Here is a 23,261-nt window from a genome sequence, read left to right as displayed (position 1 = left end):
AGAGTGGCAGACAGCTCCTTCTTGGCGCGCCTCAAATGAACAATTTGTAAAGGAGGGGACGGCACCTTGCTCAAGGGCGCCTCTGCAGTGCTCCGGAGGTGAGCTGACACCTCCCACTGTCAGCTCACCTCTGAGTGAGCTGTTATTCTTCTTTGCCATCAGATCATTCACATCATGACATGAATGTAACAGGACACAAAATCCTATGAAGTTTGTGGGATATTAAAAGACCAGAGAGAAACATCGTTTGCAAGTCCAATTCATTTATTTCCCATCATAGATTCAACAAATACTTGTGAATTAAAATCATCAAACTATTTTTCCCTTTTATTCGAACTTCTCAATGCAATACAAACCATAATTCATGTGGAAACATCCATAACTTACGTCAAACCAAGCCTTTCAAAATAAATGAAAATAAATTCTATATCTGTTTGATAAAAGGTTGTGGAGAAATTTGCTGTAAAATATTTATCACTTTCATATAGGAACGTTTTTCTCTCCACCAAACTGTGATGTAAATGCTAATGAACTCCTATTTTATTGAGCAGCTCGTCTGCGCTAGTTAGCTCGCTTCCTTATCCAGATATGACATTTCCCTTTTAAAATCTATTTTACAGCAGAGGTGGATTCCGTTGCATAGTGGTCACAACCTCAATAAAATAATATTTTAAAGCTGGTTACCATGGATACTTCTCAGAAATTTATATCAGAAAGACCTTCAAATCAGTCCCCCGAAAAAGCTACAGTTTGTAGTCCACATTTTTTAGTTAAAAAAAAAAACATTACTAGGAAAAGTTCTACATTTATTAAATATATCTAAATGTGAGCTATGCTCCTATATAATTAATCATATATGTGGTTTAATTGGTTATTTACATGCATCAACATACATTAAAGCTCTGGGATCATAGTTCACTCTGGCATGAACCTTAATCCTAACCATAAGCATTTTATACCAGATCTTTGGCCTCCTTCACTTTAACATACTGTAGGGTTTGGGTTCATACCATTGTGACCTCAGACCAAAGAGGGTCAAAGGTTGTTCCTCACCAAGAACGACAGCTGTAAAAGGTGGACATCAAGTCAGTGCAAAGAACCAAAGACATGACAGAAAATCCTCCTTCACTAACCATTGAGAGTGCAAATTATTTTCCTTACTTGACTCCCAACTGTCTAGAGAAGGTGATTATGACACGGTTTAGACAGGGTTTACATTTCATTGGGTGAACCAACAGTTGGACGCAGTACTGTTGTGATCCTTGGTCAAGAACAAGTTTGGAGAGTGACCAAAAAGAAACAGTTGAGAAATGCTTTCTGTCTTCTTTCTTTAAAATGCTGTGACTGGAGCGAGTGGTTGAGACGATCTAAAATATATTACAAAATTACATTCTCCAACACAAATAAACCAACTTCTGCTAACCTTGATGGAATTAAGGGACATGGATCAAACAAGATGTTAAAATGTTTGCATGGCTTCGGAACGAAAGGCAGAGGATTTCCTGGATAGTTGGGCCTCAACACAGGTATGAGCTTTAATGGATGTCGTTCTTGGTTTGGACGACCCTCAACTTCCTTCACTTAACTTTTGGACTCTGACCAAACAATTTTTGATTAGAACAAGTGAAATAGCAAGAGCAAGAAACACGTATCAATAACCTGCATTTTTTCCAACTCACTCGTTCGTTTAGTTTTATTTACATTCGGATTAAAAGAAAGTCACTTTTGTTGATGTGAGAAGCGAGAGAAATTTTAAAAAAAAAAAAGGAAAGACGTCCAGTCCAATGACGAGTCAGCTGGTGATGCGGTTCCTTCATTTGTCAATCTTGTTCTTGGTTTGTGGTTCTGTGGCTTGTCATTTAGGACTTTTTCCATCGAATGGCGGAAAAGATGGCGTGTAGGAAGTACAGAAGGGTGGCCACATAGGACATCACCTGAAAACACACACAGACAGATGACATTTGAATGAGGCGTCACAAATCCTGGATATCTCATGTGTCAGACATTGATTTGAGACAAAGGGATGACATTTTTGATTTTGACTACACATTATTTAAAAAGTTGGGACTTTCAAAACATGCTAACTATAAATGGTGACCGGTGGAGAAATATGCACACAAGTTTTGTTCCAAGCGATTCTACGATTCACTAGAAAAGAATATTACAAGAAATTACCGATTTGTTTGTGAACGTGAAGATTCGACTTACCACTGCAGCAATGTCCAGGCGGTAGATTTTGAGAAATTCACTAGATATCGTGCTACTGTTCCCAAGCAAAATGGTGATGTATGCCAGATCCACCGCGGCGCTAAGGTAGAAAACTGACGCCACAAAATGAAAACCAGCATCCTGCAGCAGGGACAGTAGGGGAAGGGAGAGAAAAATGTAAAACAGAAAAATGTAAAAGGTGAGGATTGAAATATCTATCCATGCACGATTAATATGTTGATCAACGCAACCAAACAGGAAGTGACATCTAACCAATGCAGGCCAGAAGCCGCCCTGATTTGCTCCGCAGATGAAGATGAAAAACCAGAGCGTCGTCCCAATGAAGCAGAAGACAGACACGAACATCACCCAGCCCAGAGGGTTGGGAAAGAAGACACGGGTGGACGCCACCAGGATCCACACCAACCCTCCGAAGACCTGTTACAAAGAGGAGAGAGATGGGGGGGAGAGGTGAGGTACAACTTTGAGACCAATGGAATGGAAACATGGTTTGTTAGAAAGCGTACGTAAATGGATGCTGTTGTTATGGTAACTAGACACTCCTTTCTGTCAGTGTTTAACAAACCACAAACAATGGGATTTACAGTCTGAAGTCTAAATCGGTCCTAAGATGTGAAAACAGGTAATGTTCTTGGGCTGAACAGATAATCAATGCTTGCTATAAATTGATACATTAACACCACAAAGGACCCCATTAACATAATTTTATTGTAGTCGATGGATTATTATCGGAAAAAATAGAGATTACATGCCTTAAATGTCAAGACAGGAAGAGCTGCAGTAAAAAAAAAAAGACAACTTATTCTGGGCCAAAGGAGAAACCTTCAAAACCATACACACACGCACACACACACACATACACATATAATGGTGTCACTCACTTTCTTTCACTCTCCTCCTTTGACAAACATTCTGTATGAGAGTCTGTGGCGTGTAGAAAGAACGTGACCCTCCAGCATTCAGTCCTTGATAAGAGGCACATTTAAATTCTTTATTATAGATATGTGTACCCGCAATAAGCTCAGGATGTTGCCCAATAAGACATTCTCTTTACGCAGCAGAAGATATTGTAATAGGTCCCACCAATGAAAGTCCAGGTGAAGAAACTCGACATAATGCTGAATGAATTTCATTTTGCTGCTAGGACACCATGCAGAGAGACTTTCTGGTCAGAAACTTTACTTGGGTTAAGTTTAGGCAGAAAAGTGACTCATTTAGGCCAAAACATGAGCAATGTCTATTTGTACTTGGCTTGTACGGTATGCTAAAATTTGTGAAGTCGCACTGACATTCTGATGCAGATGGGTTTACACGGGAAGTGGTTTTAGAGTTAAAGTCTTTGGATTCAGACAGAAGCCATACGATTCTGGGTTAATCGCCAGCAGGATTTTTAGACAAAAAAAATACAAAACTTTTTTAGCTTTTCTTATTTGGAATTAGTGGATGAATTAGACTGAAGGCAATTACATGACTGTTTTCTGGTCCAAATAACAAAATAAGATGTTGATATTTTGAGTAAATGCAATCCATAGATATGTTAAATTTGTATATTTCATTTGCAAAAGAATAATCCAATAATTCATACATATATTTATATATTAAATGAAGCTGCGGTGTCAGGGAGGTCAGCTAAGAGTGGATAGAAAGGGGTGGGGGGGGGTGAAGGCAGGGATATGGGGATACTTTGTATCTATCACAGTGTATTTATCTATCCATCCATCTATCCATCCATCCATGGCAATTATTAAAGATTATTCCAAATAAGAACTTGTCTTTTGAAAGTTTTATTACAAGGTGGTGCAGTGGGTAGCGCAGTCGCCGCACAGCAAGGTCCGGGTTCGAGTCCCGCTCTCTGCGGAGTTCGCATGTTCTCCCCGTATCTGCGTGGGTTTTTCTCCGGGTTCTCTGGCTTCCTCCCACCTCCAAAAACATGCGCTTCAGGTTATCTATCTATCTATATGAAATGAAATTGGAATTTTGAGAAACGAAGAACTGAAACATGGACGACTAGGATTCTCAGACACGCACAATGCTAATGGCTGCTGTTTGCTGTCATGCATGGTTTCATGTCCAACAATCAGCGTCTATATCCAGGTTCACTCAAGCAGGTGTGGGTGAGTTGCTTTCTAATCTAGCTGCTAGATCTTTTTCCCAGTCTAACCACCAAGGAAAGAATGTGCCACGCCCTGAGTCGGTCAAATGTTTCCTAACACTAACACATGTAACTCCATGAATTCCATGAGTTTAATCTCAAATGTTCCCTTTAAAAAGCTTTTGACATGAGGGAATTTTCTTCCTCTCTCTCTCTCTCTCTCTCTCTCTCTCTCTCTCTCTCTCTCTCTCTCTCTCTGTCTCTGTCTCTCTCTCTCTATATCTCTCTCTCATTCCCTCTTTCGCTATTAAAATACCGTTGACTTTTGTCCCAACACTTTTGTCCGTATGGCAGCTTTTCATGCACCATCATCCAAGAGAAAAATGCCTCTTTTGCTTTGAAACACTTTATTTTACCCTTGAACTGTGTGAAAAAATGTACTCAATTGAAAATTGAAAATACACCTGAATTTAAAATCCTTCGATCTAAAACATTTTATTTCGCCATTTTTAATTATGTTTTCCATTATATTTCGAGAAGAAGAAAAAAATGCTTTCACTGTAATAATTTCATTAGACTATTCACAAAGCATGCTGATGTTGTATTTAAGTGACAGATTTGGTCCTTTTCGTTTAGAAAACACAACTTTGCTTTTACAGAGGTAAAATCATAAGCCTGTAAAAGTTTCTCATATTGTCTGTGATTTTACAAGACTAATTATTTCATCATTGGTCAAATATCTGCCTGTACTCACACCATGTTGACAAAGTGAGTTATAGCGGTGGGAAAAGCACCTGAGGCAACATTTCAGTCGTCCATTACTGCGAAAAGCCTCGGTTACCTCAGATTGATATTATATTTGCTGATACATGTAGTGGTATCAGCAAATATTGCATAAATCTTATCTTTGGTTCTACATATCAGACTTATCTACTTCCATACCAGAGTAACATTATACATTCATATTCATTCCGTTCCAGGTCAAAGGGAATCGGCCTATAGCCCAATAGCATTCCGCTGAAATTCTTAATAATTTTTTTAAAAATTTGGTTTCAAAGTGTTTGTTCCCAATTGAGAGGATGGCAACTTTACTAAGATTCACTTAAATTACCTGAAACGTGAGTGATAGCTTATCAAAGCTTATACATTAAAATTTCTAAAACCAATCCAAAATGAGTGCAAAACCATCCTCAGGCGCCTAAAAGTGTGTTTCTTCTGGCTGAGCAACGCGGAAAAAAGTGCAAAAACATTCACGGAGCCATTATATTCTGCTTTATTTTCTTAGCCATATGTTTTTTTATTCAAACTTCCTTTGTCCTGCCATTTTTAGTTGCCATCGGAATTCATGTTTTTATTTAACACAACTGCAGCTACTTCCTGAATTTTTTTGTACCCAACCTGTCATGATCATGAGCTCAGATTTTTTGTAAATGTTTAAACATGCAGTGTGTGTGTTTGTGTTGGTGTGCATTCGTGTGTGTGTGGTGTGGTTTTGTTCTTTCTGTGTAGTCAAGTGCTCTCATAAAGTACAGCTCCTACCTACTTTGAATCCACTGACAACACAAAAATCTATCAAACACCTGACATATGTTTTCCATGTCATTGCAATATCCTCTTTATTCAGTTTCATTTCTTAAAAACAACACCGGTCGGGGATCCACGCAAGTTGCCAAGCCATCTTTTCTCTTCTCACAACTGTAAATGTTAAGCTTCACCACGCCAAGTCAGCAACACCTGAGCATCAGATCATATATAACACGGGTCCAGCAGCATGAAAAAAGCCCCAACTCAGCACGTAAACCAGTGAGCTGATGACTGGTTGAGAATTACACCCCCCGTCTTCCATTGTCACTTTTCATTTGTGTCACACAGGTGTAATCTTCACCTCCTTGTCGAGAAAACACAAGGCTCCTTTTGTATTCACATGTTGTATCTGCTCCCCAACGGTTTAAACAGATGCAGTCCCACTTCTCTCCAACATTTTGCTACACAAACATAACCAAGGTAATGTGTTCCTATTGCCATGGAAAAGCTTTTGCCCTATGGGAAGCTTAAACTGAAGTGGTTGCCAAGTATTCTGAGTAACAGAACCTGTAATTCTTCATGAGTAATTATTAGCGGAATGGTAAACAGGAGCTATTCTAATATCCAGGGATCTAACCTCTTCATCAAAGCATGTTGGCGTCTTATCCTGGTATCTCGTTGGACCAAACCAAACATTGCGACTACTCCTCTGTTTATGGTTGGCCACTCAGGCCTTGCGGGGACTTCGCTGATCAAACACCAACGACCAACAGGAAAATAAAAGAGCTGTTTGCATCCAAAGGAGAGACTCGCCCAGGTGGGTCGGTGTTGAGGAAGAAACATGGAAACACGATGACAATCTAAAACGATTCTGACCCCACTAGAGTTTCACCACTGATAGATATTAGAGACAAAAGAATGTGGGTACATATAGAACAAAAGCATACATTAAAACCTAGAGTGAAAAAAAAATGACAGCAGGAAATTCTGGGAATAACTAAATGCCATTTAAATTATGAAAAACTTACAAACTCTGGAAGGAAGAACACGTCAGGAATTGAGGTGAAGATCCTGCAGCCTGTGGGCAGAACATCTAATGAAGTGGTGGATGCCATAGTCCAAAAACACTGTGTGCGTTTGTGTGTTTGTGGCTGATAAAGAGAGAAGGATTCCCTCTAGAATGAGATATCTAAGCTTCTTTAATCAGCCTTATAAAGTCTCTCATCCACTCCCTCCTCGCTCCTCCTGAACCTCCCTCTGTGTCTCCTGCACTCCACCTACCCATCCATTTGTCAGCTTGTAGATACCAGTTTGACAGGTGCCTTTTGGCTTTGTTTGTGCAGCACGGTGATGTTACTGGACTTGTTTTTATTAAAAAAAGCTATGACTTGTGCGTCAATTTAACGCACCTTTCATGTGGAATGTAGACGGAGTTGGAGGCAAACAGCGTTTTTTATACCTTTATTATCACAACAGTTTTTATGGGTTTTTATTTGATAGCAATCTGCATTTAGGTCCTTGAGATTTATAGAATTGCAAACAAGTTGTTTTTTTCCCCATCAAAACTCATAAAATTCCTTATTATTACATCTCAGCTATAACATATAACTACTACTAGACAAACTACTCAGACTTTAGTATTTACATTGCCTTTTTACCTATGAAAGCTGAATGTATAGCCCTTTTCTTTTCCTCTGTGAGCCATTAGAACAATGTTGTTTTTTTTTCTTTCAGACATAAAGGAGTGCTACAGCTAAAAAGCCGGCGATAACATGTATTCTTCATGAACTAATGTTCTCAAACAGAGACAAGCATAATGTTAGACTTTCTATTTGCTCTCCTTGTTTACTCATTTATGCTGACATCAATGACAGACATGCAAGTCCCTTTTTAACACATTTGGTCCCCAAGCAACCAAATTTCTTTTTATTTGCAGTGACGTCTGATAGAAAATTGATCTAGCAAAGAAACCTGAGGAACTTTCATGTTAGCAGAACCTTGACTTATGGAATAATCAAGCCAAGTAATATACTGTATGTAGACTGAATTCCACTGTTTGCGTACGTTTGTATGGAAATACAATCCTCTGAATTTCTATTTGAATTAAAGGCGTAAATAAGTGGAGAGGTGCGATGAGGATGAGAAGGGAAGAAATGAGCGAAGGTCAGGTCAACCAGAAACGACTAAAAGAGATTAAATGTATGAGAAAGAACAACAGCAGAGTTATAAAGAGCAAACTGAGAGAGGAAAAGAGGCTGGGAGTGTCTATGACTGAATTAATCACCTGAGACTGTAGTGTTCCACCTGACACACAGGAAAATGAGACTCAGACAAGAAATAATAAACGGACTCCAATAAAACTTCAGATGTTAATTGTTTCACTTCAGAGTTAAACAGATGTAATGTGTTAATGGGCTCCAATAAACTCTATCTGAGTGTTCTGTTGGCGTGTTCGAAGCCACGCAGGCTCTCTTTCTAGTCTATGCGTTAAAGTAAGCTCACAGAATCTCTCTCCAATGCTAGCTTTGTATGCACCAAACATAAGAGTGATATGTCTCATCTAAGCCTTATTTATAAGAGAATAATAAAGTGATTAATTGTCAAACTCCCATGTAGCAGATTGTGTTTTTGTGTTTTGACTGTTGTCCAATCAAACTGTCAAACACAGCTGACGGTTTCTAGGCAAAGGGATTTAGACTCACTTCACAATAACAAAACCTATTGTGTAGGACCAGTTCATAAAATGTTGAATGCATACGTTTGTATTTTTTCTTTTAAAGTATCATGTTTCATCCCTTCCATGTAGACAGGGCTGAGATGTCCTTTTCTCCTCCTGTGAGTGTGATTTGGTTTTCTGTGGTTTTTAAGCCATAATGCTAATTATACAAATCAAGTCAGCATGGACTGTGAAACAGAACTTCAAACTGGTAATACTGGTTTACACGCACTGCAGTTAACCACTGAATGTACTTTGATACCTCTTATGGCAATATCTTTAGACATTTGATTGAGTCATTCATTCATTTTCACTACTTAAGCAAGAGGTGCCATGAAATGTGTGTATAATATGAGTGTTAAAAGATGTCTATGTAGTTTCTCGTTCACTCATTCATTGGATAGCTGTTTAAGAGATACTAGCATTTAATTGCTGTCCAGTGAGTCATCGGAACACCTTTCATGTCTCCACAATGAGGTTTGTCTTTTTTCAGGAAGAGAAAACTTCTTTGTTCTGGATATTCTGACACACCCTGAGTCAATTTATGGATTTGTTAGGGTCAGTGAAGTGTGTTTAAAGACCCTGATCTCCTGCTCCAGTGCTAAAGGTCAGTGACACCAGTAAGTCTAAGTGGAGGGTTGGTCCCTCTGATACTTTGATAGAGAGATTTCCACAACCTCCACTTCATTATCTCCGTGGATGTAGGGTTTAACAAACTGGTTCCCATCACTTTGAATTCTTTTTCTCTTTCATTTTGAGCGACGTCATCTCCTCCATGAATGCAATGGCCACACCATTATCCTAGAAACCATGACCTTTTCAACGTACTGCAGTTTGGTTTTTAGATTAAGGTCTCCTCCTAAACTGCCCGGTCCAAATAATAAAGACTAAACATCCCCAAGAGTCTTGAAAATATAAAAAGTACACAAATAAATTGATGCTTCAATCCTCCAAAAGTGTTTTTTTTGTTGTTGTTGATATTAAAACATTTCAAATGTGTAAATGTACATTACAGGAGTTTGTTGACATACGAGTTTTTTGAGATACAAGCCGTCACTCGGTCCATATTTCTGTTCAACATACGAGTGAAAATCCGAGTCAGGAGTGGTGCTTCGGGACACCATCGGTAGTTAACGGGTGGATACATCAGATAAGACGTCATCTCCTTCTTTAACGTAGCTTGTATGTTCTCATGACTTTTGCTTCTTTTCATACTTTATCATCGTTTATGTAACATATATAATTAATTATGCACAGGAAAAGTATGCATTGTCCATTGGTAGACAAAAAATTGTGTTTTTTATCTTTTAGGGGGATTGAGGCTTATTTTAAATTGGGAAAATTTGTTTGTGTCATGAGTAGTCTGACTTAAGCTTCTTGCTATGCCGCCAAATAACCGAAGAATTTATTAGTTAGCTTTAAACCCTAATGTTTTAGCAAAGAACACTTTATGTGCAAGTCAAGCAACACAGTGCAAAACTATCATCCAGTCTCAGGCGCATTAGCCCCCACCTGATGAATGCCAGGCAGAGCTACACCCTCGTCGAACATCTTATTTGAAGGTGTGTGAATACGTCACATGGTTATAATGATGGCGCCTTGGCAAATGCTGTCAGGTATTTTAAGTCAATGCGATGCTGATCCGTTTATTTTTACAGGGTGACATTAACAAAGACAACATAACCTGTAATGATCATTGATAATTATCAGCATTTGATGTCACAAACATTATTTAGGTCTCTGTTACAAAACAAGGTGATTATGCAACAGCATGACAGCCCAACCAGACAATGACAATTAAACTTTCATAATCTTGGTCATATCTTTATTATACTTTATTATTAAGTGTACTATTGCATTTTTACGTTGGGAAATGCTGTCAGGTGATTCCGTATTCACGTCCAATCATCAAAGTTGCATTAAAAGTGAAATAGTTCACAGAATGACACAAACAAAGGGCAACCAAAGTAAAGTAAATAAGTAAATATAAGCGTTTCTTTAGAATGAAAAAATCAGTGCACAAGTAGTAAGGAGCACATTTTCCTGCTGTGTACTTAATGGAAGCATTGAAATACGTACTTCACTGAGTCAAAGGCATCAGTGTATGTCATTGGCAAAGGCAAAGTTGAAGTTATGGAACTGTATTACGCAGAGGAGAGAATGTCCTAACCCTTAGATAAGGGCGCTTACGGGAAGCCCAGACTTTGGATTTGTCACTTTCACATTACAAGTCTTTTTGATCTGTTAATGTAAAACTACTGATAAGACAGAATTTAAATTAATATTATCTCACTCGGCCATAAAGAGAAGGTGTGTGCGCTTCTACTACCATTCATAAAAATACAGTCATAACTGCATCAGGCTGTAAACCTTGAAACCGACTGTTTCCTTTGTTTGAGGTATCTGAACTTCTTAAATTCTGTAGCAATGTTTTACGTATATTACAGAAAAATAGCAAACAAAAGGGACCTGAGATTTTCAAACCATACATCTAATGATGACGTCAAGGGAGAAGGCCATCATCTTCACGTATGATGAAATGTTAAACTTTCGTAGTCTTGTGTGACCCATCCAATCAACATATAGATGGAGACACCAGCAGTAGAAGCTGTGTCAGAGACACACCTTCAGCTACCTTCGTCCATTTTGGATCAGGTTACATGTCAAAACTCTCTTAATGCACACAAACACAGAAACAGACAATGCTTCTATGGAAACCACCGTTTGGCTGTATGAAGACGCCAGCTGTTTACCATCACATGAACTTTTATGGTGAGGTGAGCAGTTGAGGTGATGTTCAAACAAATAGCACTTCAATCCAGGAATCAGGTTCAAACCCTGCTGTTTGTTTGCACCGATGCATTCTTGGTAGCTCCAGGGGGTCTGGTCTGTGGCTAAAGTGGACGGCAAACATACCTCACCAATATCTGCACATTTTACCAAGTACCAATATTTACCTCAACCAACAAGGTGATGCTTTCTTTTGATCGTCTGTATGTTGTCGGTATGGTTTTGGCTTAGCGGTGTCAAACAAACAAGGTTTCTTTTTTAAATTGTACCTAGATTCAAGAATTTCCTATTATATTCTTTAAGGCCTTTTCAACCATTTCCATCTTATTTTTTCGATGGATTTTGATGAACTTCGGTTGAGGGACAGAGTGTGAAGCAAAGGAGTGCATACAGATACAGGAGGAGTTCTTTTGGCTGTGATATTCAGGATTTCTGAACTACTTCATAAATTTTCATTTACAGCGGGACATGTGCAAAAATTTTATCCATTAAATTCTGAAGCAGAAACATCCAGAAACATGGATCTGTTTTGGGGTTTTTTTAGTTGCTTGTTTGCGTGTTTAGCAGAACCCTGATCGCACCCATTTTGACAACTCTAATGTGAATTTATGTTTAATTAAACTAAAGTTTGCTGTTGGGTCTTGAAGGGGTATGACTTCTTGTAAATGCCTCCTAGCTGTATGTAAAAATTGAGCCGTCTATGTCTGGAGCATTTGCTTTCACATCAAACTGTGGATTCACTACTGAAGTATTCCCTACAACACAAAAACTTTAGCTTCTTGGATAATCTTTCCACCTCAAGACTCTGATATACCCTGGAAAGTCCCAATTTCTTGCTGAACTGGTTCTGGGCTCTTCCTGCCTCCAGATGTTTAACAAAAGCATTAAATAACTGTATACATTTATTTAAAACAAACAGTTCCCCTCACTCTCTCCCAGGTTATTTATTTAACTAATCGTGATCATGTTTATGAAGGATGTTCAGTGAGAACTGTAAGTCATTCATCAAAGAGATAAATGACTTTCTGGTCATTGATCTTTCTGGTTACTGCCGTTTAAAATCACTGTTCTTGTGGTCGTCATTTAGTTTCAGGTTTTTTTTTACTATTGGTAAGATAAGTCTGAAATTTTATAGACATAATGATTGATATACTGATTATCTGGTATGGATTACAGTATTTTCTGCACTATAGAGCGCACGGGACTATAAGACGCACCTTCAGTGCATGACCTATTTTAAAACTGCATATATAAGGCGCACCGGACTAAAAGCAGCATCTGATTACTGTATAAGGTGCACCTTCAATGAATGGCCCATGTTTCTCCTTATTATATCCATTCTGACCAATCAAATAGAAGCAAAACCAATCCATTTTTTGCTACGTTACGTTACTGTCATGTACCAGTAAATTTTCCTATTTCCTATCCTCTTTATTTTTAAACAGAATTTATGACCTGTTATTCTTCTTTTTCTTTTTAGTCTCTATACTGAGATTAAAAAGATTTTAAAAAACCAAATAACATTTGGGTTTGTTGAAGACAGAGTTCAACAAACCCACATGTTGGTATTTGTTGAACTCTATCTTCTGCTGCCACCAGAAACCCTGCAAGTTTCAGGTCCGTTTAAGATCCAATGACTGTCGCACTCTTTGCTACTGATTTAGAATGTGCTAGAAAGACACAAAGCTGTAGTTTCTGTTGGTGAGTTCATGGGAAATGTAAAACAGGTTTCACACAAAGCTTTAATCAACAGGCAACAAACAGTTGGGTTCCATGGTTCTGAGTCAACACAGTTCTGTGTCAAAGCGGTGGAGCTACTTCTGCTGAAAGTTGGTCTCCTTTTGTTTATAGCTGCATTTAGATATTACATTACCACTACCCTGATGGTTACGCTGTTTTTTTTTTCCATCTCTAAACAACGTTCTCAGGTCACTTCAGGCACCATTACCTTGGAAACGCTGCTGGAATGTGGAAATTCAGGATAGTCATTATTCGCCAGCTAATGCCAGAGACTGTAAACACTTAGAGAAGCAAAGTTCTGGACGTGAAACGTGGAGGCCTTTCATTAGGCGGTTGTGAGGCTGCATTCAGGAGTGTGTTCTTTTTATGAAGACAGAAGGGACGTTTTAGGATCAGTGTTATTTTTAAAAATCTAATATCTAACATCTAAAAGTCTTCCTGCCTGGTGAATTTGAAACTGTACACTTAGCATAGCGGAGCGTACAGACTGGAAAGAGTCTGCCTATCAGAACTACTCAATAAATGACACTTTTTTTTTTTTTTTGTTTAACCCTCATGAGAACTTTGAGTAAACAGGTGTGATCTGGAGCTACTCCTTGAATATCAGGGCGTGTTGTGGGTGTACAGACATTTTTAGCTCAGTTCTCTGCGCCTCAGTTACATTAAAAGCCATAAAGAAAAAATCTCATTAACACATGAGTCACGACCCCAGACTCATCAAAACACTTTCTAAGGCCTTTCTGAAATTTCATCTGAATATTTTTCCCATTAATCACCTGCTGCAATCAATTTTGAAAATCTCTCTGATGGTAGCGGCTTTGGATGTGCGGCTCCTTCGGACCAAGACTGACCATAGCTTTTTGAGCTTGCACTTTTATACCAGCCTATAAAAAGACAGCAGCAGCGCGCACACGCACACACATATGCAAGCACACACACACTCCTGCACACACCCAATGTTGAACTAATGGGTGGAGATGAATGCAGCAGTTCAGTAACCAGTCAGATCAGAGTTTGGAGTTTGGTACATGACTGGTTCTAGTATTACGGAAGTATGTTTGGGATCCGTAATGAGCATTCCTCGCTCAGCGCCACAAATTGAGTGTTTACTTTAGGATCAGCAGAATAAATTCATTGATTTCATCACAGAGGGACGATACCAACATCGCCCAGATTTGCCCGACCTTTTATTTTGGAACCACCTCATCAGCCATTATCACTGTCCAGCGCAATAACAATAGATGTCTTTGTATGAGTACCATATTTTGTCTGCTAGCATCGGGTTAGCGATTCTCCAAATTGAGGTCACTTTATTTTCTGTCACAATGCGGAGCAGAGATAGCGTTGGTGTTCAAGATGATGGGAGGTATAAAGAAAGTGACGACTGACTTTTTTTGTGTTTCATGGCTTTTATTGACAATAACAAAAATATAAAATCTATATCAAAATCTACAAATTGTATTGATGACATTATGGCTTGCATTCTTTCAATAATAACCAGAACACACTTCTTGTAAATTGTTAAGCACCGACTTCAACAGCTATCGTGCCACACGGACGAGGTCAAAGGTCAACTCTGAGATGTCAAAGGGGAGATGTTGATGATTGGGGTTGACAAACACCTCTATGCCTCTGCTGGTGTTCCGGGTGCGTTTCAGAGCCTCCAGGGTGGTGTAGATGACTCTGGCCCGCTGCTCCTCTGAAGGCAGATCTGCCCAGCGGTGGGAGGGCAGCAAGGGCGAGTGGAGGAGGAAGTAGACGGATGACATGTAGACTCTGATGAACTCCTGTTTTAAGTAGGAAGGGTCTTTCTACAAACAAACAGAGAGGGAGAAACAGTTTGCATGCACATATAGGCACTTTCACACACTCACACACACAAAAATAGATACACAATCTCTCCTCTCTTTTACAGTCTTGGTGGGAAATCACCAGCTTGTTCGTTCCATCGGCGCCCCCTAGAGGACTTTACAGGTACTACACACAAACTGACCTGTGCTTTGCTCATGTTGACCTCAGAATCCAGCCAGGCGCTCTGAAAGAAAACATGTGCAATGTTCATTTTAAAATTCTGTTGTTTTGTAAATCTATTCATGTAAAATCTGTGATTTTTTTTCAGGACTCAAACAGATGAGTCAGAGCACTTCACCCTGAGAGCATCCAGCAAGTCCTGCTGGTCCAACAACTTGGGAAACGTAGAAAGTACAGGACTACATACGAGGTCTGAAACAGAGAGACATTCAAACTGTCATTTAGTAGAATGATTAATACCTCCTGATTGATTTAGAGGCGTGGAGGACGTGTTTTACCTGCGTTCTGCATGGTGGATCTGTCCATCAGCAGCGTGTCGGCCAGAAGCTGCCTGTGCAGAGCCAGCAGATGGACGCAGCTCTGACTGTGCAGCAGAGTGTCTGGCAGGAGGCTGAAGGGGAGCAAACACCAAGTATTTGATTATTTGTGACTGAATCAAAACACATAATCAATGTGAGTGTTTCCTTGCTGATGGTCCCACCTGAGCTGCTTTCTGATCTGGCTCCTGGCTGATTTCAGCTTGATGATGAGTTTGGGTTGCTGCCTGGCCTGAAGCATCTGCTGGAGAAGACCAGCCGGAGCTGAAAGGAGAAGAGAGGCTAAATTTAAACCTTTACTACAAAAATAAAAAAGTGGGGGGGGGGGTTCTGGAGTTGATGTGGCAACAAGTGTTGAAGTACTGTTCTTACATCCTCTGGTAATTGTTGCCTCCACTGTGACATCTTTCTCATAGGGAGTCCCGCCATTCACCGGCAGCTCATAGGTTCTAGACATTAGATTCAACATAGTAGTAAAAAGTTAGAAAATACGTATAAAATACATGCAAAAACATCATCAACATATGCATTGTGTGGTTGAACCTGTTGGAAAGTGGAATTCCTGAGTCACTGGTCAGTTTGAGGAAAGCCCACCCACAGCTCAGATCTCCTCTCTCACCTGTAGACTAAAAAAAAAAGAAAAAAATAACACAGCTGCATCCCAAAATAGCTCTGAACTGTGACAACGCTTCTTAGGTGGTTATACGTTTGTCCTTTACGTTACGCATGAAGGTGACTCCCAGTTCAAAGAGGATGCCGAGGTCGGGCGATGCAGAGTTGCAGCGTAGGAAACATTCTCCGTCTAGGAGGGCGGGCAGGATACCTGTCATCTGGAGCAAACACATGCGTTCCAGACGTCAGATCAAATTTGAGGTTTTTGTTTTGGACATTGAAGTTCCGACAAATTTTACAATCTAGAGTAAAAAAGAGCAAGAGCGATGTGTCCTGAGAGGAGGATGCTGGGATCGTACCCTTGGTGAGAAGCTCCAGGTCTTGGGGTTCTTGGGGTTATAGGTCGCCCTCACTGTGTGGATGTTACTCAACACCTGAAAACAAGCAGGTCTAATTCAAATGAATCTGATGTTAGCTGCTAATGAATGCATTAGGAGGATTTAATTAATTGTTTTCATATTGCAGAGACATGGGTGGGGTGGGAACAAAGTTTATAAAGCAGAAATACCCCCACCTGAGTTCCATCAAAGGCACAGAGGCGGATGTGTCTGCTGAGGACCTGAACCCCGACCCCTGGGGTGGGAATCATCCTGCAGCTCCACAGAGAGAAACAAACACAGGTCCTGACCTGCCGAGAGCGAACCTACGGGACACAGCCTGTTCGTGACTGGAGACAGGCTAAACACACACACACACACACACACACACATACAAAGGCTCACCCTGCCAGTGATTGGGTCCAGGAAGAGATCACTGAAGGACAGCTGTGATTGGCTGAGCTGAGGCTGAATATAGTAACTTGCTTTGTATTTTACACCTGGAAAAAGACAGATTGTTATCACATGGCGTTTTGCTCGTGATGTGATCACTACTTAGACAAGTACTGGGGCTAATAATGACCGAGACCAGCAGTGTTTGTGCTGGTATAACTACTGGTGGAGTCAGCCAATAAGATTCTCTGCTCATGTGTGGTTTCCCCTTTCTGATTGGTTGAAAATACAAATATGTCTGATTGAAAAATACTGTTTGACACAGGTATTTGTTTAATGTAGTGTTTGTACAGTACTTTCTTTAGTTGTGAATACACTTTCTTTAGTTTGTTTCATTTAGTTTTCAACCAAAAATGATTCACACTTAATTATGTACGTGTGTGTGTGTGTGTGTGTGTGTGTGTGTGTGTGTGTGTGTGTGTGTGTGTGTGTGTGTGTGTGTGTGTGTGTGTGTGTGTGTGTGTGTGTGTGTGTGTGTGTGTGTGTGTGTGTGTGTGTGTGTGTGTGTGTGTGTGTGTGTGTGTGTGTGTGTGTGCTTAATGACCTTCCTCCACCAGCAGTTGATTGAGAGTCGATGGTCTGAATCCTGAAGGTATTGCCCCCATGGCCGAGAGCACGTCTGTTGTATCAATCTGTTGCACACACACACACACACACACACACACACACACACAGTGAAACATTGTGCCACTGTTTCAAACGTGTAGTAGTCGTATCATTTGTGGCTGCTCACCTCGATTAAAGCCTTTTTCACAGTGTTCCACTTGGAGAGTGAAGCCCTGCCGATGAAGAACACAAGAGTTTAATTTGACCTGATTTAAATGAGTTAATGTCGATCCAGCAGATGAAGAGTCATCTGTCATTCCGCTATAAAACTGGAACCATCGGCAGACATACAACAAATCAGTCTTAAAAAGAAATACATGAACCTCTTTTTGTCTTTGTCATTAGTCAGTTCATCATCTTCATTTAACTCCTCCTCTTCCTCCTCTTCCTCAGTGGCATCCTCATCATCCTCATCATTCTCATCTTCATCAACACCAGAGCCAAACTGAAAAAAGTTTTTAGAAACCCAGAGTTCCACCAGTTTAAGCAGCATTATGTGCATAGTGTGTAAAGCTTTAAGCAGCTCCGTACCTTCAGGTAGGTTTTTGGAACCACTCCTCTTGTGCCTTTATTGTCCTGAGCCAGCCACCATCCGTCTGCTGACCTCCTGATAATCCTCAACACATCCCCCTTCTAAAAACACCGCAGGTACATAAGACGAAAATCACACATCATGTTAATCATGTATTAAAGTCTTTTCTGATAAGTCACAAGCTTGTCTGAAATACTTGTTTTTACTTTCTTTAACTTTACTTGTATTTGCAGGCAAAGAGAATCCCCCTCTCTTAACAAATGTTATAAAATCCATTATTAACAGAAGAAGAAAAAAACTATAAACTAAATTATGAACATTTCATTTGTTTCTTCCTTGACTTTCTCCATTTTCAATAATGTTTAAAAATTCTTAGTGGACACCATGATGAGAAGGAATTTTGGGAGCAGCTGGGAAACAGTGAGAAAGACCTCAGCTCTTTGAACTTCAAATTTTACATCAATTTTTTAGACTTTATATAGGACTTAAGCTCAAATCTTGTGACCTGAATTTGTGTTGTTTTTTTTGTCATACAGGTAACTTAACTCTTCCTGCAAATGAAAAAGTTTTTGTGAAGAGTACTGCAGATTTGGAAGGAACTACTCAACGCCCACCCCACCCCCCAACACCCCCACACACACACACACACCCCCAACACCCACCCCTGTCTCTCTTCACGTTCCTCACCTGAACAGACAGATCTCCCTCCTGTTGTCCTGTGAAATCACTGAGGACAGTGTAGATGCAGGGGCGGGACTGAGAGGGGGGTTTCAAAGATTCCACCTCATTGTCATCATCATCGTCATCTTCATCATCATCATCGTCATCATCATCGTCATCATCATCTTCATCATCACCATCCTCCTCTTCGCTATCTTCCTTAGAAACAGCACTGTGGATCAAAACGCAGTCGCGTGTGAAGACGATAAGCAGTCACAACTGAGCCCTATCTTTCTAGTCGGGTTTCTGACCCTGCAGCAGCAGAACTGGGTCCTGGTGGTGAAAGTTCCACAGAGAGCATGTTCAGATGCTCCAAGACATTCTGCAATCGTTTCTCCTCCACCTGCTTCCTCTGATTAAAGTTTCCCACTGTAGTCGATTCATTGTCCTGGAAAATCAAGCAGCACACTGAATGTAGGTCAACTGGGTCTATTTTAAAAAAGTAAATAACACAATAAGAAAATTTGAGGCAAATGTGTGAGATATTATTGAGCTCTGATATTAGATGATGGTATCTGAATTTTTTTTGAAAAATTGACTTGATGTATTATCAAATTGGTAATGAGTAATAAATGTTTTTAATGTCACTGAATACATCCCACAGCTGCAAACTTAAAACATCAGCAGTCTGCCTTCATACTGTAAAGACATTATTGACAGGTTTGGTGACAGTGATGCACTAACCTTGGTCAGGTTCTCTACTTTCTTTAGCGTCTTCTCTGCTGTCACCTGAAGCTCATGGCATCTGGTTTTGAAAAGAGAAGGACAAATCATTACCAGCTAAACTGTAATAGGATGGAAAAGACTCAGTCTAAATGGCGGTCCTGGTCTTAAATGGACTTACAGAGGGTTAAGGAAGCACCGCTGTGGTCAAAGACATACAAGTAGATTTTTTCATAATACAGTACTGGCTCTCTCTAAGCTGTTTACCTCTGAAATGCCTCTTCTGTAGACACACTTTGTTTCTGCACATCCTTCACCAGACTTTCAACCTGGATTAGAAGTTCAACAGCATTAATTGTTAGTGGATACAAACTGTATATACTCTACAGTCCATCATACATTTCCATAATAACAGTTTATTCAGATAGAGATTTTCAGTCGGCCAAACTTGGCATCCACCTCCTGTTTCAGTAACCATAAGTGTTCGTTATGTGGAATTTAGAATGAATGAGAAAAATGGGAGATTTAGATTGATTTTACAATACAGATGAGTGCGTTCTATTCGAAGTTTGCACAAGCTTTAAACGTAGAAAGTGGTCAAATCGTAACAGTGTTATTACTGTTAGTTACTGTGACCTTATATCCTTAGCACTGGAATTTGAATATCACTCCCAAAACATATAAAATGGGCCCGAACCTGATTTTTGATTCCGTCCACTTCTCTCTGGATTAGGTGCAGAGGTCCTTTTCTTTTTAGTGGCATTTATGCGATGTTTACGGCGCATAATCCACGTATGAGTAGCTCACCAAGCTAGCTAGCATACAGTACGCCTTTACTGGTCGCCAGGCAACCGAGTTCTGTTTCTGTTTTTCAACTTCCGGATATATAGTGTGTGTTGTGACGTCACTTGTAAACATGTTGCAGAATGCGTGTTGCTTTCAGTGTCATCTCACAGAAATGAGTCCACTTAATAGATTGGTTCACAACGATGTGTCGCCCCCTGCTGGACTGGCGATTTACGACGGAAGAACGATCAGAAAATTGCCTTTTTGGTTCGCATTAATCAAATAGAAAACATAAAGGATAGAATCTGTTAATGTTGCTGTCGTCATGTATCGTCTGGGTTAAATATGTATAAGTCTTGGTCTTTTCAGCTTTACAGCAAAACCTGCATGTGAGAATCTGAACTTGGAGAGAAATTGCTCATTGTCTTATTATGGGCAAAGCGTTCTGGTTAAAGAGAGATTTAATTTTCCGCTCTTCACCAAACTTTGCAGCCCTGTGGCTTCGGGTAAACGTCTCAATGACATGTGGAGGACGTACTCCTTTTGTTGTGAAACATGCTGCCTTCAGGTTCGACTCGTAATTTCCCAGTTTATAAGAATAAAGTTTTAAATTGAATTTTTTTTTGAAAAAGTGTCCACATTATTTCATACAAATTAAATTATCGTTTTAGATGAATTATATTCGTCGGTAAATTCCGTTACTATTTTTCCCCAAAAGATTTTAGAAAAGATGAAATTACGACGTTTCCGGTAAACGTTATATTTAGAGAGCAGACACTTCCTTTGGCTCTCCGCGTTTGGTAATTCATTGTTGACTGTCATGGCTGTTCCCGTCGCACTCATTCAAGGGGCCAGCAGAGGACTGGGGCTTGCATTTTGCAAACATATCTTGAAAAGCCGAACCTCCGCTGCAGTTATTGCCACATGTCGAAGCCCGGATGGAGCGGCTGATCTGCGCGTCCTGGCCGGTCAACACGCGGGGAGACTGACGGTCCTGAAGCTGGACGTGGACCGGGAGGAAGACGTCCGTGAGGCTGCGGCTCGGGTTAAGGAGAGCTTCGGTCGGCTGGATCTGATCGTCAATTCCTCGGCGATGCTTCACCCGTCCGGAAAGGGAGAGACGAGTCTGAGGGATGTTTCTGCTCAGGTAAAGCATGGTAGAGCACTTGATATTAATAGTTAGAATAAAGCACTTTTAATTATTATTGGCTCATTTTCTTCAATGAATGTGAAACAGTATAGACCTAAAGTGTATCATTCATTTAAAAAAATCTCTTATACTCAAACAATACTCTATCGTTGATGCAGAAAGTTAACATCCTCTGCTATTACAACAAATTTTCCCACACAGCCACTCAAATCATTGATAAAGAATATTTGGTTCCTCACTACACGATTCATCTATTATGCTATGGAGTTCCAAAAAGCAGTCACCACATCAATCTGTACGGATTTATTTTCACCTCCAGGGCATCATTTCCACCTTGAAGACCAACACAGTAGGTCCTCTGGTCATGGCCAAGTACTTTTCCCCCATCCTCCAGAAAGGTGGAGGTGGTTTCGGTCAGCAGCCTGCAGAGAAATCCAAGCAGCACAGCGGCGTCATTGTGAACATCACGGCCAAAGTGGGATCCATCGGTGATAACGGTTGGTATCGAGTTGCAGGTGCTCCAGAGATCTTTTTATTCAAATCTGTGCCACTATCGTGCAAACGGAATGACGCCTTTAGAGGAATTGGTAACACATGCTTACATTTCCCTTCATCCACCTTTCAAACATGTCTCCTGTCAGGTCTTGGCGGTTGGTACAGCTACAGAATGTCTAAAGCAGCCCTCAACATGGCAACCAGAAATCTGTCTATAGAACTGGGCCGCAGTCGACCAAAGGTAGGTCTGAGGATTACCATAGAATCCCACGTCCAGTATGTACCCGTCAGTATGCATCTGAACCTATGACCAACGCAAGTTGAACTGTTGTGGATTTGTGTTTGTTTCTTATAGGTGGTGTGTGTGTCCTTACACCCGGGAACAGTCAACACCGACCTCTCCCGGCAGTATCACAAAAACGTGCCGAAGGACAAGCTGTTCGATGCCGAGCAGTCTGTGAGCTATCTGATGAGCATCATAGACACACTGAACATTGAAAAAACTGGCAAGGCCTACAGCTGGGATGGGACAGAACTTCCTTGGTAGTTCTCATAGACAATGAGTGAGAGGCTTTTACTCTCCGCTAGGGTTATTATGGGCTGCCTTTATGCTGAAAGGGTTTTAAGGAGGAATCCTAGTACAAACTGTTAAAGACAAACTTCTTCCTCATAACCACTGATGCAATTGCAATTATACAAATCAATTATTTAGTTTGTCAAGGGCTCAATTTGGTGGCGTAAATAGTAACTTTGAGGGTTTGTGAGTTTACCAGCGTCACCAAGTGGTTTAAAAGTTCGCAAATAGTTTGACGCTTTGGAAAGAATTTGCATAGTTTACAAAGAATTATGTGTTACCTCTATTTCATGGCTACCTCAGTGAGTGATCACAAGACTCCAGACTGACCAGACCTCGATGAGAATTTATTGTTACCAACTATCATGAATCTACATTTTATGTAGTTTTAAGCTTCTGTCTTGTTCAGGAAGCTCCCGTTTCAGGGCTTTTGGCTAAATTAAGCCAAACACTTCCTGGCTGTAGCATCCTCAGGGCATCCATAAGAGTGGAACCGATCATCTTCTTTCAACAAGAGAAAAAGTTCAAGCATACACTCCAAATGTTGAATTACATTCATAAAGACTTCTTTGTTGTTTCATATATTTGAGAATAAACTTTTTTGTCGTAACGTAAGTTATATGTCAGTAAAATATGCATTACAACTCCATTTCAATGAAATATTTTAATCAATAGAGCCCTTGTGGGCTTGGTTTATTTGTCTGCATGTGTACTGTTACTGGATAAAGACTAAACTCAATCCTGTGATGGAATTTTCATACAGTGTTGGGCAGATTCTTTACTGTTTTAGGTTACTGGGATTTAATAGACTGTTATTACAACCATATGAAGTAAAATAATGCTGCTATTAAAAA

The 23,261-nt window shown here is 40.1% G+C and overlaps 3 protein-coding genes across 4 annotated transcripts; 1 reads left to right on the top strand and 2 right to left on the bottom strand.

Moving 5' to 3' along the window:
• Window positions 1–254: 254 nt before the first annotated feature.
• LOC137603830 (myelin and lymphocyte protein-like) lies at window positions 255–7,013 on the bottom strand. Its single transcript, XM_068327629.1, has 4 exons — window positions 6,874–7,013; window positions 2,482–2,646; window positions 2,209–2,349; window positions 255–1,934 (listed from the first exon to the last, which is right to left on the bottom strand). Exons 1-4 carry the CDS (start codon window positions 6,958–6,960, stop codon window positions 1,860–1,862), a joined length of 468 nt encoding a protein of 155 aa, XP_068183730.1. The 5' UTR covers window positions 6,961–7,013; the 3' UTR covers window positions 255–1,859.
• Window positions 7,014–14,510: 7,497 nt separating this feature from the next.
• On the bottom strand, window positions 14,511–20,407 carry nphp1 (nephronophthisis 1). The gene is made up of 20 exons (XM_068327357.1): window positions 20,100–20,407; window positions 19,670–19,731; window positions 19,424–19,484; window positions 18,991–19,127; window positions 18,707–18,911; window positions 18,019–18,120; window positions 17,811–17,932; window positions 17,615–17,660; window positions 17,426–17,513; window positions 16,834–16,928; window positions 16,626–16,754; window positions 16,411–16,485; window positions 16,159–16,269; window positions 15,983–16,065; window positions 15,812–15,888; window positions 15,604–15,703; window positions 15,401–15,513; window positions 15,241–15,314; window positions 15,085–15,126; window positions 14,511–14,902 (listed from the first exon to the last, which is right to left on the bottom strand). The coding sequence occupies exons 1-20, from the start codon at window positions 20,163–20,165 to the stop codon at window positions 14,633–14,635; spliced, it is 2,058 nt and encodes a 685-aa protein (XP_068183458.1). The 5' UTR covers window positions 20,166–20,407; the 3' UTR covers window positions 14,511–14,632.
• A 590-nt stretch (window positions 20,408–20,997) lies between these two features.
• On the top strand, window positions 20,998–23,115 carry zgc:65997 (uncharacterized protein LOC794398 homolog). 2 transcript variants are annotated; one of them, XM_068327846.1, is made up of 4 exons: window positions 20,998–21,335; window positions 21,658–21,835; window positions 21,980–22,074; window positions 22,189–23,109. In XM_068327846.1, the coding sequence occupies exons 1-4, from the start codon at window positions 21,009–21,011 to the stop codon at window positions 22,378–22,380; spliced, it is 792 nt and encodes a 263-aa protein (XP_068183947.1). In that variant the 5' UTR covers window positions 20,998–21,008; the 3' UTR covers window positions 22,381–23,109. The 2 variants fall into 2 exon arrangements, with proteins under 2 accessions (XP_068183947.1, XP_068183946.1); XM_068327845.1 differs by having other exon boundaries at window positions 21,658–22,074; window positions 22,189–23,115.
• The last annotated feature ends 146 nt before the right edge of the window (window positions 23,116–23,261 follow it).

This window comes from Antennarius striatus, chromosome 11 (assembly GCF_040054535.1).
Source record: "Antennarius striatus isolate MH-2024 chromosome 11, ASM4005453v1, whole genome shotgun sequence".
NCBI lineage: Eukaryota > Metazoa > Chordata > Actinopteri > Lophiiformes > Antennariidae > Antennarius > Antennarius striatus.
Note: the sequence above shows the minus strand (reverse complement) of the source record. Positions and strands in the feature narration are given on the sequence as shown.

Excerpts from the sequence above, each read along its gene's own strand:
- nphp1 (XM_068327357.1), bottom strand. The coding sequence starts at position 20,165 with ATGCCACTAAAAAGAAAAGGACCTCTGCACCTAATCCAGAGAGAAGTG. Across the intron at positions 16,929-17,425 it reads TCAACTGCTGGTGGAGGAAG|GTGTAAAATACAAAGCAAGT; the intron begins GTCATTAAGCAC and ends GTCTTTTTCCAG. Across the intron at positions 15,127-15,240 it reads ACTTGCTGGATGCTCTCAGG|AGCGCCTGGCTGGATTCTGA; the intron begins GTGAAGTGCTCT and ends GTTTTCTTTCAG.
- zgc:65997 (XM_068327845.1), top strand. The coding sequence starts at position 21,009 with ATGGCTGTTCCCGTCGCACTCATTCAAGGGGCCAGCAGAGGACTGGGG. Across the intron at positions 21,336-21,657 it reads TGAGGGATGTTTCTGCTCAG|GGCATCATTTCCACCTTGAA; the intron begins GTAAAGCATGGT and ends TTTCACCTCCAG. Across the intron at positions 22,075-22,188 it reads TGGGCCGCAGTCGACCAAAG|GTGGTGTGTGTGTCCTTACA; the intron begins GTAGGTCTGAGG and ends TGTTTCTTATAG.
- LOC137603830 (XM_068327629.1), bottom strand. The coding sequence starts at position 6,960 with ATGGCATCCACCACTTCATTAGATGTTCTGCCCACAGGCTGCAGGATC. Across the intron at positions 2,647-6,873 it reads TGTTCTTCCTTCCAGAGTTT|GTCTTCGGAGGGTTGGTGTG; the intron begins GTAAGTTTTTCA and ends TCTTTGTAACAG. Across the intron at positions 1,935-2,208 it reads GCCTGGACATTGCTGCAGTG|GTGATGTCCTATGTGGCCAC; the intron begins GTAAGTCGAATC and ends GTGTGTTTTCAG.